This window comes from Salvelinus namaycush, chromosome 16 (assembly GCF_016432855.1).
Source record: "Salvelinus namaycush isolate Seneca chromosome 16, SaNama_1.0, whole genome shotgun sequence".
Classification (NCBI taxonomy): Eukaryota; Metazoa; Chordata; class Actinopteri; order Salmoniformes; family Salmonidae; genus Salvelinus; species Salvelinus namaycush.
Window position 1 is genome coordinate 23,175,084 of NC_052322.1, and position 14,130 is coordinate 23,189,213.

General features: G+C 42.6%; 1 protein-coding gene across 1 annotated transcript in view; it reads right to left on the reverse strand.

Moving 5' to 3' along the window:
* Positions 1 to 4,700: 4,700 nt before the first annotated feature.
* The window catches only part of LOC120061574 (V-set and transmembrane domain-containing protein 2-like protein), a 33,279-nt gene continuing 23,849 nt past the window's right edge, over positions 4,701 to 14,130 (reverse strand). The window contains exon 5 of the mRNA XM_039011484.1: positions 4,701 to 5,096. Coding sequence (XP_038867412.1) covers positions 4,701 to 5,096 — 396 coding nt within the window. The remainder of the gene's footprint in view (positions 5,097 to 14,130) is intronic.

Genomic DNA, 14,130 nt, shown 5'->3' on the forward strand with positions numbered 1-14,130 from the left:
ACCTAGGAAGAAACCTAGAGAGGAACCAGGCTATGAGGGGTGGCCAGTCCTCTTCTGGCTGTGCCGGGTGGAGATTATAACAGAACATGGCCAAGATGTTCAAATGTTCATAAATGACCAGCATGGTCAAATAATAATCAGGAGTAAATGTCAGTTGGCTTTTCATAGCCGATCATTAAGAGTATCTCTACCGCTCCTGCGGTCTCTAGAGAGTTGAAAACAGCAGGTCTGGGACAGGTAGCACGTCCGGTGGACAGGTCAGGGTTCCATAGCCGCAGGCAGAACAGTTGAAACTGGAACAGCAGCAAGGCCAGGTGGGCTGGGGACAGCAAGGAGTCATCATGCCCGGTAGTCCTGACGCATGGTCCTAGGGCTCAGGTCCTCCGAAAGAGAGAAGGAGAGAATTAAAAAGAGCATACTTAAATTCACACAGGACACCGGATAAGACAGGAGAAGTACTCCAGATATAACCAACTGACCCTAGCCCCCCGACACATAAACTACTGCAGCATAAATACTGGAGGCTGAGACAGGAGGGGTCAGGAGACACTGTGGCCCCATCCGATGATACCCCCGGACAGGGCCAAACAGGAAGGATATAACCCCACCCACTTTGCCAAAGCACAGCCCCCACACCACTAGAGCGATATCTTCAACCACCAACTTACCATCCTAAGACAAGGCCGAGTATAGCCCACAAAGATCTCCACCATAGCACAAACCAAGGGGGGGCGCCAACCCAGATGGCGCCCCCCATAGGCCATATTAGTGAAGTAATTACAATTTAGCAAATTAACACTGGAGTGATAGATGTGCAGATGATGATGTAGAAGTAGAAATACTGGTGTGCAAAAAAAGTAAATAAAACAATATGGGGATGAGTTAGGTAGTGGATGGGCTATTTTTATTATTATTATTATTGGGCTGTGTACAGCCAATCTGAGGGAGATATAAGAAGGGAGATATAAGAATCCAACTTCAGCGATTTTTGAAATTTGTTTCAGTCATTGGCAGCAGAGAACTAGAAGGAAAGGTGGCCAAAGGTGTTGGCTTTGCGGATGACCAGTGAGATATACCTGCTGGAGCGCGTGCTACGGGTGGGTGTTGCTATGGTGACCAGTGAGCTGAGATACGGCGGAGCTTTACCTAGCAAAGACAAATAGATGACCTGGAGCCAGTGGGTTTGGCGACGAATATGTAGTGAGGGCCAGCCGACGAGAGCATAACAGGTCGCAGTGGTGGGTAGTATATGGGGCTTTGGTGACAAAACAGATGGCACTGTGATAGACTGCATCCAATTTGCTGAGTAGAGTGTTGGAGGCTATTTTGTAAATGACATCGCCGAAGTCGAGGATTGGTTGGATAGTCCGTTTTTTGAGGGTATGTTTGGCAGCATGAGTGAAGGTGGCTTTGTTGTGAAATAGGAAGCCGATTCCAGATATAATTTTGGATTGGAGATACTTAATATGAGTCTGGAAGTAGAGTTTACAGTCTAGCTAGACACCTAGGTATTTGTAGTTGTCCACATATTCTAAGTCAGAACCGTCCAGAGTAGTGATGCTAGTCGGGCGGGCGGGTGCGGGCAGCGATCGTTTGAAGAGCATGCATTTAGTTTTACTAGCGTTTAAGAGCAGTTGGAGGCCACGGAAGGAGTGTTGTATGGCATTGAAGCTCGTTTGTAGGTTTGTTAACACAGTGTCCAAAGAAGGGCCAGATGTATACAGAATGGTGTCGTCTGTGTAGAGGTGGATCAAGGAATCATCCGCAGCAAGAGCGACATCGTTGATATATACAGAGAAAAGAGTCGGCCCGAGAATTGAACCCTGTGGTACCCCCATAGACACTGCCAGAGGTCCGGACAACAGGCCCTCCGATTTGACACACTGAACTCTATCTGAGAAGTTGTTGGTGAACCAGGCGAGGCAGTCATTTGAGAAACCAAGGCTGTTGAGTCTGCTGATAAGAATACAGTGATTGACAGAGTCGAAAGCCTTGGCCAGGTCGATGAAGACGGCTGCACAGTACTGTCTTTTATCGATGGCGGTTATGATATCGTTTTGTACCTTGAGCGCGGCAGAGGTGCACCCGTGACCAGCTCGGAGACCGGATTGCACAGCGGAGAAGGTACGGTGGGATTCGAAATGATCAGTGATCTGTTTGTAACTTGGCTTTCAAAGACTTTAGAAAGGCAGGGCAGGATGGATATAGGTCTGTAACAATTTGGGTCTAGAGTGTCACCCCCCTTTGACAGTGATGAGGGGTGGTCGTTTGACCGCGGACCCATAACGGATGCAGGCATTGAGGCAGTGATCGCTGAGATCCTGATTCAAGTTGGTCAGGATAATATCTATGAGGGTGCCCATGTTTACGGATTTAGGGTTGTACCTGGTGGGTTCCTTGATAATTTGTGTGAGATTGAGGGCATCTACCTTAGATTGTAGGATGGCCGGGGTGTTAAGCATGTCCCAGTTTAGGTCACCTAACAGAACGGCTTCAGCTTCAGGTCTTGGTTCCATTTTTCCTTTGATAACCAGAGGTCATGGTCATTCCACACAAACCTCCTGTTGATTCACACAAAACAGATCCACTACTTGCTGCACAAACGCCTGATTGAAAGTCCTAGCGTGATTTTGAATACAACTTGAAGTCCACTGAGGGTTGAAGTGTAGGTTAGAGCCCTGGCTTGTTTGTCAGGTCTTGTTAAGACTGAGGGGTCTGGAAGCCTCTCCGTGACATAATGAATGTGCATGCTGGGGAGACAGGAACAGGGTTGCCACATGTGCTTTGCGTTGGCGAAGGAGTGCTTTATCTCCACCATACTTTGCTATTTATCCAGCTGCCAACGCTGACAATAGCGCCATTACTCATCAGCCATGGAGGCCCTGCCTGGCAGCCCATACAGACACAGCCAGGGACGGGATAAAGCGATTTCCCTCCAACCAGGCTTGATAATTTCATGCAGCAAGGGTTCATATTCTGTTAATTATCAAATCATCTGACAGCCTAGTTTGACTGATTAGGCAGGCACTGTTTGGCACACCTAAGAGTAATGCAGTTCAGAGATTACATACTGTAAGACTCAATTTGTTGATTACTCAGGATGCATGGGTGTGAGGAAGGAGACTGGCAAGAGGAAATGTATGACTGCCTTATGAGTTGACTGTGATGGAGTATTCTGGCTTTGAATAATAATGTCTCTACAATGGCAGCATACAAATCAGTGTGTATTAGCATATAAATAATTGCAAGGTCAGATGCTGACTTTTCATGATGAATGTAATACAAACATATTTTCCATCATCAACGTCTCAAGCCCGTACATACTAGAGGTACTAAATAATGAAGTTACTCTGAAGGCAGTTTGCATTCAAGTCACAATAAATAGGTAAATAGGTTCATGTACAATTTATTTAATTTGATAAAGGCATACATTTAGTGCGAGACCAACAACCTAGAAGAAATTCTAAAATATACAACATTTTTATAATGATTTCTTACAAAACATTAAAGCAAAGTTATGAGCTAGAAACAGTTCCTTTATCCATGTCTTTCACAATGCCACATTCAGTCTGTAGGGAAAGCACAAAACACCATAAACTGGTTTTATTTGATAAACATTGGTTTAGCTCTGGTTGCGTGGAAATCATACTTGAGAGGAAAGTCTTCAACAAACAAAGCAGCTTTGACCAAATTAAAGTGACCAAATTATATTTCTCCATGAAGTTGCCCATAGAGAGACAGCAAAAAATAAACAAATATTCTCTATCTTACTTTGGCTAAATCAAATGCAACATAGAAACGGAGAGTAACTTAAGATATTAACAAACCAAAATGAATTAACAAAGCAACAAGTTAACTGTCCAACTTAAAACTGTATTTCCTCATGGATGGTTGAAAAACATTCTAAGAAAACATGTTGAACATGCACTCACTTTTTCATTTTATACAGTAATCTATAGAGTGTGGACCATCTAGAGTAGGGGTGTCAAACATACGGCCCGGATCCGGCCCGCGAGGTGGTCCAATCCGGCCTGCGGGTGGTTTTAAAGATATAAAAACATTTTGGGGGGGGGGCAAAGTCAATATAGTTTAAAATCACTAAAACCAAATCAAAACTGTGTAAAAATTATAATGGATCTACATTCATACAGTTTCTTGACTGGGTCCAGCTCGCTGATAATCACAGAAATAAAAGCTAAGAGTCAGGGGTAAATTCCCAAAACTATGAATAGAGGACTGTTTTTAGCTAATTTTGACGGTGAGGAAATATAACCAATTTTCAGTGCTGCCCTCTGGACCTCGTTGAAAATGGAATGCAGCCCCCGGGGAAAAATGACTTTGACACCCCTGATCTAGAGGGTTGTGATATAGAAAGAGGGGGCTAGGACTGGGAGTGGAGCTGAGGTGTTTTTGGTGGGACATTGTTGCGTTAGGGCAGTGTAAGGGGAGATGAGAGAGGCCAAGGTATAGGACTGGGGTGGCACCAGAGTCCATTTGGTGTGTGCATGTTGGGCAGAGGGCAGAGGTACGCAACAGGGGAAGCGGTGTGTACAGAGACTTTAGTTTAATCATGTATTTTACAGCTGGGGTGGTTGAATCAAAAGTCTCTACACACTGTGGTCCTCCAGGACTGGACTTGCCCTTCTGAGGTGTAGGACAAGGTTGGAGCTTGGAGCTGAGGCCGGAGCAGGTTAGGGAGGTTATGGGTGAGCTGTGAGGCCTAGAGGACAGCTGTCAGTGCAGTCAGTAGCGCTGTCATCCTCAGCAGACCTCTTCCTCAGCTCCCTGCCAGTGCCTGTTGGTTTGTGGTGGCTGTGGTGGGCTGCTGGCGAGTGCTTGCCATGCTCCGGCTGGTGGCCGCTGCCTGCCAGAACCTTGGTGTCCTTGGTTTGGAAGTTGGCCCCGTGGTGGCGCAGCGCCGGGTTATGGTTGCTCTCTGGCTCCACCTGCAGATAGGCCCTCACCTTGTGGTGGCGGGCATTGCTATCGGTGTCGCTGAAGTCGATCACGTGGCACTCGTACGTGCCCTCGTCAGACGGCTTCACGCTGGACAGACGCAACTTGTGGGAGATGTTGCTCCCAGCAACTTTTACTACCTGCAATAGACAAAGAAAATATATTGGTCTATTATTTCCAAGAGTGAAATTATACATTTGGATTCCTGACAGGCTATCCTTTCAGAGGAAATATGCTCACTTCAACCCTAATTTGCCAGCCAGATACATTTCTCCTTCCACTCTGAAGATTCTAAGTGTCTATATCTGTTGTTAATAATTTTCCTAGAAAACAAACGTCCTTGTGCATCCCCACCACTTCCCCCTCTGTCCCTGCATCCTGTGTGTGTGTGTGTGTGTGTGACAGCCAAGCTGTCTGATCCGAATGAGGCTGGCAGCCAGCTCTGTAATGAGATGCTAGCTGCGTTGCCACAGATGCACCACAGTACACACTTACAGAGCAGATGCACCTCCTCCTCCCCAAGCCCTGTACTGCTGGCAGCCCCACCGAGCCCAGTCAGGAGCACAGCCACCCGGCCACTGCACTAAACAAAGCCGCCTGGCAACCAAACAGATTGAGTGGGGATATGAGGAGGCACACATACAAATTACATGTACACACACAGTCAGACCTTCGTTCCCATGTTGCCCATGTTGTTCGTTAAAACAAATGAGGAGTTGCTGTGGCCCTGCATACATACAGAACATGCCTTTTCTTGTTAAGGGTCTAATAGTTCAGTGGCTTATAAAACCTGTAGAAAATATATTTTATAGTGCCAGATCTTAGATAACATGAAGTGATCACATACTGTGGGAAAGTCAATGGTTGTGACACACCAGGGTATAAATACAGTTTTCTATATATCAGCTTCCTCCCACACAGGTAGTGTAGCCAAGGCTGATGATTAGTCTGTGGTTGTGTATCTCTGTTATCAGCCCAGAGTCCTCTAAGCTCAGAGAGAAAATCACACAATCACATTCAGCCTTGAGAATAAAACCAATAAAACTGACCAAAATAATTTTGGTGGAGTATAGTTAGTAGGTCTGCATGGTTTAGTATAATCTCAGCATCTTTGATTTTACATCAATAGAATATGAAAATGATCTGGTTGCTGCCATCAGCTGTATTTGTGGGGAAACATGAAAGGCTAATATCCATCCATGTCTGCTGGAACCAATGACTCTGGGCTGGAACCCTCCATACCGTTTTACCGGCTGAGCGACTCCGTACCGTTTTACCGGCTGAGCGACGGCCCAGTGGCGTCTTCCTTTACACCACAGCTGTTGGTTTCATTATGGTTAGTCAGCAGCAGCTAGCCAGACAACAGGGACATTAACCAGGGAGGAAACCTCAGATCAGAGATAGGCTTCATCTTCTCCTGGAGACGAGAGAGTAGAGGGACACGCACAGCAAGCTGAAGAGCCGCTGTGCGAGCACAGAACTAGCTGTTAACAAATCATTACCCTCAGCCAGGCTGGCGGCAACAAGGCACACCAGGGCAGATGAGCTATCAAAAGTTCTGCTGACTCCCCGATCATTCTCCAGCAAGGAGCACACAGTCTCTCCTTTTTTAACCCTTGTGTTGTCTTAAGGGTCAAAAATGACCTGCCACTATGTTTAACAGCAGAGAAAACACATCCAATTATTTATTTTTTTACTTGAAATTTGATGACTTGTCCTAGAGTGACCCCAACATTAGAAAAAGTGAAACATCGCCTTTGTTCATATTTCAATGAAAGCTGTACACCACCAGGGTACAAAGATTGTCTTAGGGTCATTTTTGACCCGGCAGTTATAAAATAATTTACACACCACAAGAGAGAGAGCGAGAGAGCGAGACACACACACACACACACACACACACACACACACACACACACACACACACACACACACACACACACACACACACACACACACACACACACAATGTGTGCTACTGATTGAACTCAGCCAGCAGCTTCTGAAGAGGAAGATCACCATGGCGTGGACAACCTGGACAAGGTGATTGGAACTTACAGCTGCAGGAGGATGACTGCGCGCTGGCCCCTGGTCATCTTCCATAACATCATTGATGTGTCCTCATACAATGTCTTCGTGATATGGAACAACATCAACCCTACCTGGATGCCTGATAAGCGGAACAAGAGGAGGGTGTTCCTGGAGCAGCTGGGAAAGGCATATGTAACCCCACACATTCAAAGAAGGGAGTGCCTCACCCGCACAGCAGCCTTTGCAGTGCTTGTGAAAGCTGTTCAGGGGGCTGAATCTTGTCATGATCCATCTGAGGCTGCAGCTGGGGCAGGCAAGAGGAGGCAATGCCAATTCTGCCCCCCAAAGAAGGACTGTAAAACAAATACTATGTGCTGCACATGTGAGAAATACATCTGCAAAGTCCATGCTCACCCACTCGCATACTGTCCTACATGTGCTAATTAGAGTTGATTGATTTATGTTTTTCACGTTTTTGTTTTGTATTTATTATCTTCTTTTATTCGTATTTATTGTTGTTGTTTATACACCTTGTGGGTGGGGGCAATGGTTAAAGAAATGGGAGAAGACTAGTATTTTGTAGTTGAATTCCTCATTGTACAGTATATAAGAATATATCACTAAGTTGCCAAAAAAAGACTGTTATTGTTTCCCTTTAATAAAATGCATTCAAAACTACTTTCTGCACATTTCTGCATTTCTGCTTTCTTAGGCTATACAAGTGCTATCTCTTGCTAAAAAAAAATATGTTTACACCTATGCAGTACCTGTAGCAATAATAATAATAATATTAATAAACCTCTACTTTAGTAAAGAAAACAATTATGACAGGTGTGTTGTAATAAAAACGAGAGGTGTCCACTGATTAAATGCAGTCTTTCTGCATTGTGAAGAGGGAAAACCCAGATATTCACAAAGTTTGTGATGAATGACAGGTTGTTTCTTCATGCAAAATAGATTTGGGGTTTAAAATTAAATTAAGCTGCTTTATTTTAGGGGTTTAGTGAAGGCGAGTAATTTTTTATCCTTAGGACAAGGGGAGTATACAGAATGTGTAGACTACACAAGGGTTAAATTAAGACATCAGAGAGCACTGCAGTCGTGAAGTTGGGCGCAGTCATGCTTTAATGAGAGAAGACAAGAAGACATCACACCATCTTGCAGCCTCAGTCTTTCTATAGAACTGAAACACATAATTGTAGCAGAAGTGAAGAGTTTATTTCCAAAACGCTATGAATACATTTTCAGAAATCTTGGTAAATTAGCTTTTATTGTTTAAAGGACTTAAGAAAGAGATTGGTGTGTTTTTTCACAATCTAATCGTGGCATTGGGTTTGTTCACTATATAATCATCCATGATTTACCAAATTATATTTTGAAAGAGGAAGCAACATTTTTTAAGCACATGTTTTCTTTTCAGTCTCTTCCATCTCCACTGAATGATGTTAACTGTAAGGATTTCTTTCCTAATAATAATCATCTAAAATTAAGAAATATACAGAAAGTCCTGTGTGAAGGCCAATTTACAGAGGAGGAACTTCTTGAGGCAGAGGTATATCAGACCTTTTTTGATGTACTCAAAGATCCCTTATTAGCATGTTTTAACTACTTCTATAAAAATGGCAGATTATCAGGTCTACCATTTTATCAGGCAAGAAGGTCTGATTTCAATTGTACTGAAACAGGACCCAGGTGGTAAGTATATAGATCAAGTCCATTTAAAAAACTGGAGGCCTCTTACACCGCAATGTTGTGATGCCAAAATCCTGGCGAAATGCATAGCACATAGAATTAAAAAGGTTTTACCAGATATTTCTTACATGGACAATATATTGGAGATAATATATGAAAATTACTTGAAACAATAGAACATTATAAAACATCATAGATACCAGGCCTGGTCTTCGTAGCAGAGCCTGGACTATTTTAATTTTGGTGAATCTCTTATACAATGGGTTAAAGTTATGTATTGCAACTCCAGGTGTAAAATAGTAAATAATGGTTACTTCTCAGAAAGTATTGAGCTGTCAAGAGGAGTAAAACAAGGCTCCCCGTTGTCTCCCTATCTATTTATTATAACCATTGAAATGATAGCTATGAACATTTGATCCAACAAGAACATCAAGGGGTTAGAAATCCAGAGGTTAAAAACAAAAGTATCAATGTATGCAGATTACTCAAGTTTCTTCTTAAGTTTGCAATGGTGCATGGTCTCATTGAGATCGAGATCACTTTCTAGCCTCTCTGGACTAAAACCCAATTATGATGAGTGTACCATATTACATATTGGATTGTCAAAATATACAATGTTTACACTACAGTACCTTTACCAATAAAATAGGCTGATGGTGAAGTAGACATACTTGGTACTCATACAGCTGAAGTCGGAAGTTTACATACACATAGGTTGGAGTCATTAAAACTTGTTTTTCAACCACTCTACAAATTTCTTGTTAACAAACTATAGTTTTGGCAAGTCGGTTAGGACATCTACTTTGTGCATGACACAAGTAATTTTTCCAACAATTGTTTACAGACAGATTATTTGACTTATAATTCACTGTATCACAATTACAGTGGGTCAGAAGTTTACATACACTAAGTTGACTGTGCCTTTAAACAGCTTGGAAAATTCCAGAAAAGGATGTCATGGCTTTAGAAGCTTCTGATAGGCTAATTAACATCATTTGAATCAATTGGAGGTGTACCTGTGGATGTATTTCAAGGTTTACCTTCAAACTCACTGCCTCTTTGCTTGACATCATGGGAAAATCAAAAGAAATCAGCCAAGACCTCAGAAAGAAAATTGTAGACCTCCACAAGTCTGGTTCATTTTTGGGAGCAATTTCCAAACACCTGAAGGTACCACGTTCATCTGTACAAACAATAGTACGCATGTATAAACACCATGGGCCCACGCAGGCGTCATACCGCTCAGGAAGGAGATGCGTTCTGTCTCCTAGAGATGAACGTACTTTGGTGCGAAAAGTGCAAATCAATCCCAGAAGAACAGCAAAGGACCTTGTGAAGATGCTGGAGGAAACAGGTACAAAAGTATCTATATCCACAGTAAAACGAGTCCTATATCGACACAACCTGAAAGGCCGCTCAGCAAGGAAGAAGCCACTGCTCCAAAACCGCCATAAAAAAAGCCAGACTACGGTTTGCAACTGCACATGGGGACAAAGATCGTACTTTTTAGAGAAATGTCCTCTGGTCTGATGAAACAAAAATAGAACTGTTTGGCCATCGTTATGTTTGGAGGAAAAAGGGGGATGCTTGCAAGCTGAAGAACACCATCCCAACCGTGAAGCATGGGGGTGGCAGCATCATGTTGTGGGGTGCTTTGTTGCAGGAGGGACTGGTGCACTTCACAAAATAGATGGCATCATGAGGAAGGAATATTATGTGGATATATTGTAGCAACATCTCAAAACATCAGCCAGGAAGTTAAAGCTTGGTCGCAAATGGGTCTTCCAAATGGACAATGACCCCAAGCATTCTTCCAAAGTTGTTGCGAAATGGCTTAAGGACAACAAAGTCAAGGTGTTGGAGAGGCCATCACAAAGCCCTGATCTCAATCCTATCGAACATTTTTGGGCAGAACTGAAAAAGCGTGTGCGAGCAAGGAGGCCTACAAACCTGACTCAGTTACACCAGCTCTGTCAGGAGGAATGGGCCAAAATTCACCCAATTTATTGTGGGAAGCTTGTGGAAGGCTACCTGAAATGTTTGACCCAAGTTTAAAGGCAATGCTACCAAATACTAATTGAGTGTATGTAAACTTCTGACCCACTGGGAATGTGATGAAAGAAATAAAAGCTGAAATAAATCATTCTCTTTATTCTCTGACATTTCACATTCTTAAAATAAAGTGGTGATCCTGATTGACCTAAGACAGGGAATATCTATTAGGATTAAATGTCAGGAATTGTGAAAAACTGAGTTTAAATGTATTTGGCTAAGGTGTATGTAAACTTCCGACTTCAACTGTAAGTTATACTTAAACCCGAACTTGTTCTCCAGTAGATTATGAAGAAAGGCTCATCCTTGTTTCAAAATGGCCTTTTTTCCTTCATACAAATAACAACTTCTCATTTTCAATTAATTGAAAATGAAACTCTGTTTAAAGTATCGCCCTTTCTTAAACAAGCCATACAAAGCTGGTTACAATTTCAATTTTATCCTCCAGTAAAGAGAACACATATTACAACAAATATTGTGGTTAAACTCAAATATACTGATAGATAAAAAAACATTGTTTTTGGAAGAAATTTTTTATTTTTTATTTTTTATTTATTAATGATAATATGATTAGGAATGCTGGAGTTATGTCACATATGCAACTATCGAAAATATACTGGAATGATTGCTCAATCCAAAATTACAACCAACTGATTGCAACATTACCGCAAAAATGGAGGAGGCAAGTGGAAGAGGGAGAAAGTAGGAAACTTGCTTATCTGCCATATATTAAATATAAAAATTGGCTGAAAAGGATTGGCATAAATAGAAAAATATACCATTTTTATTTGAGGACAGAAATGTTAGCAGCTGTGCCATACAGGTTGCAAAATAGATTTTAGATGTACCGATTCCATGGCACATGGTATATGAACTGATACAAAAACAACAGTTGATTCAACAATTCGAGTTTTTCCAATTTAACAGAATGCTATATATACGGGGCATACAATAATCTAATCTCTGCAGATTTTGCTGCAAAGAGATATAATCATTCAGGGTCGCAACTTCACTGCGCACTGGGGGAACATTCTGAAATTGCATTTTTGTCCCCTCAGTTGTATAATTGCAATGTGATACAAAACATGGCACCTGTGTGCTTTAGGACCATGTGGACGCCTCAGAGCGGTCGGTAGGCTGTTTTCCGGTTTTAGCCGGATGGATTTAGGACCACGTGTGGACAGGCTGTGTGAAGGAAAAGCTTCTGAAAGGCTGATGAATAGGACCAGTACGGGAGAGTTGATCAGAGGCCGCTGCGGTCTGTGTTGCGGTTTTTTCTCAGAGTTATAAAAGCAAGCAGAGCAGAAACTGGCTACTATTTAGTTGGCTGATCTAGCTGGCAAGGTAACTGCTGTTTGACAGAAAAAAAGTATTTCTTCCCAGTGCTGAGCTAGTAGTGTAACTGACATGTTACGTTTGCCAATGTTTCATCCCCTCTCAACTGAACTGAATGAACTACTAGCAGCTAGTTAGCTAGCTAGTAGCTACCACAGCCAGTAAAACTCTAGCTAGCCTCTAGCTATCTGTCAGGTAGCAGTATCTAACAGCTGTTGAGTGTATGGAAATGTTGTGTAGCCTTTGTTTTGTCCCGTTTCAACAGAAGTACATTTGATGATGTACCATTGTACCATTAGCTAGAGATTGCCAAAAGTTGGCTAACGTTATCTAGCTAGCTAGCTCACTAACTATAGCTATTATTTTTGTCTCAATCACACTAGACCTGAATCGATCGATGAAAACAGCGGAAAAACGATTGAAATTATATTCTGACGATATATTCTGACGTTTTTTCAGAATAATGTGAGTTTTATTAGTCAGTATAGCAATGTAATGTTAATCATTTGTCTGTTTCCCTAGCTAATTCCCTACATTTTACACTGACATGGTATTAACAGCTCTACAGGCTTCAATGTCATGGCGCACAATCAGTACACAACACTATGCTCAGCATGTCTAAATTTTTTTACTTTTTAAATGTAACCTTTATTTAACCAGGTAGGCCAGTTGAGAACAAGTTCTCATTTACAGCTGCGATCTGGCAAAGATAAAGCAAAGCAGTGCGACAAAAAAACAACAACACAGAGTTACACGTGGGATAAACAAAAGTACAGTCAATAACACAATAGAAAAATCTATATACAGTGTGTGCAAATGGAGTAAGGAGGTAGGCAATAAATAGGCCATAGTAGCGAAGTAATTACAATTTAGCAAATTAACACTGGAGTGACAGATGTGCAGATGATTGTTACGTTCCCCAGTTTCTGTGTTCTGTTTTGTATTTGAGTGTGTGTTTCAGGAGATGGCTTCCTGAAATACTCCCCAACCAGCTGATTGGTCGACCCCAGGCTAATTGGTGATTGGAGCTGACCCCGCCCCCTCGTCAAGAAGCAGCTGACTAATTAACATTGCCACCTGAAGATATAAAAACCAGTGTTCTGTTCAGTAGGGAGAGAGATTGGAGAGAGAGGAGAGGAGATGAGATAAGGAGTAGAGATTTGGAGATTGAGAGAGAAAAATTTGATTGTGATATAGTGTTGGTTGTGTATCAGAAAGTGTGGTATGTACTGTTGTTGTTGGTAGCAGTTTTGCTATGTCCTGTGTTTGTGAGTGTTTGTGAAATCGTTAATAATTACTCTGTTTCATTTGTTCCCAGGGGGGAAGGAGAAGGCACTTTGGGAGTGCTTAGGCAAGAGGCCCGCGGGCATACATATACCCGTAGTATATTTACTGTCTAGGCACACTAGGTAAGACCTGGGTGGACCACCCCCTGTATTTTGGTTAGGGCACCAGGTGGTGCTAAGTTAGGTAAGTTAAGTGGGTAGGCAGGTTAGATAGGAGAGGGGGAACTTTGATATTTACTTTCTTTGCTTTGGTTCCGTCCAGCCCCTTTTCCCCATATTACCGTGTAAGAAAATAAATCCTAGTAAACGGTAAATTCTGCCTTTGTCGTCCTTTCTCGCACCTGCAGTCCATACCTCTTGCACTTCACAGAGAGTTGAGTTGTAGCAGGGAGTTGCGTTCCCTCTTCTCAGAGGCGTGCGTAACAATGATGATATGCAACTAGAAATACTGGTGTGCAAAAGAGCAAAAAAGGTAAATAAAAACAATATGGGGATGAGGTAGGTAGTTGGATAGGCTATTTACAGATGGGCTGTGTGCAGTTGCAGCGATCAGTAAGCTGATCAGAGAGCTGATGCTTAAAGTTAGTGAGGGAGATATAAGTCTCCAAATTCAGCGATTTTTGCAATTCGTTCCAGTCATTGGTAGCAGAGAGAACTGGAAGGAAAGGCGGCCAAAGAGGTGTTGGCTTTGCGGATGACCAGTGAGATATACCTGCTGGAGCGCGTGCTACGGGTGGGTGTTGCTATGGTGACCAGTGAGCTGAGATAAGGCAGAGCA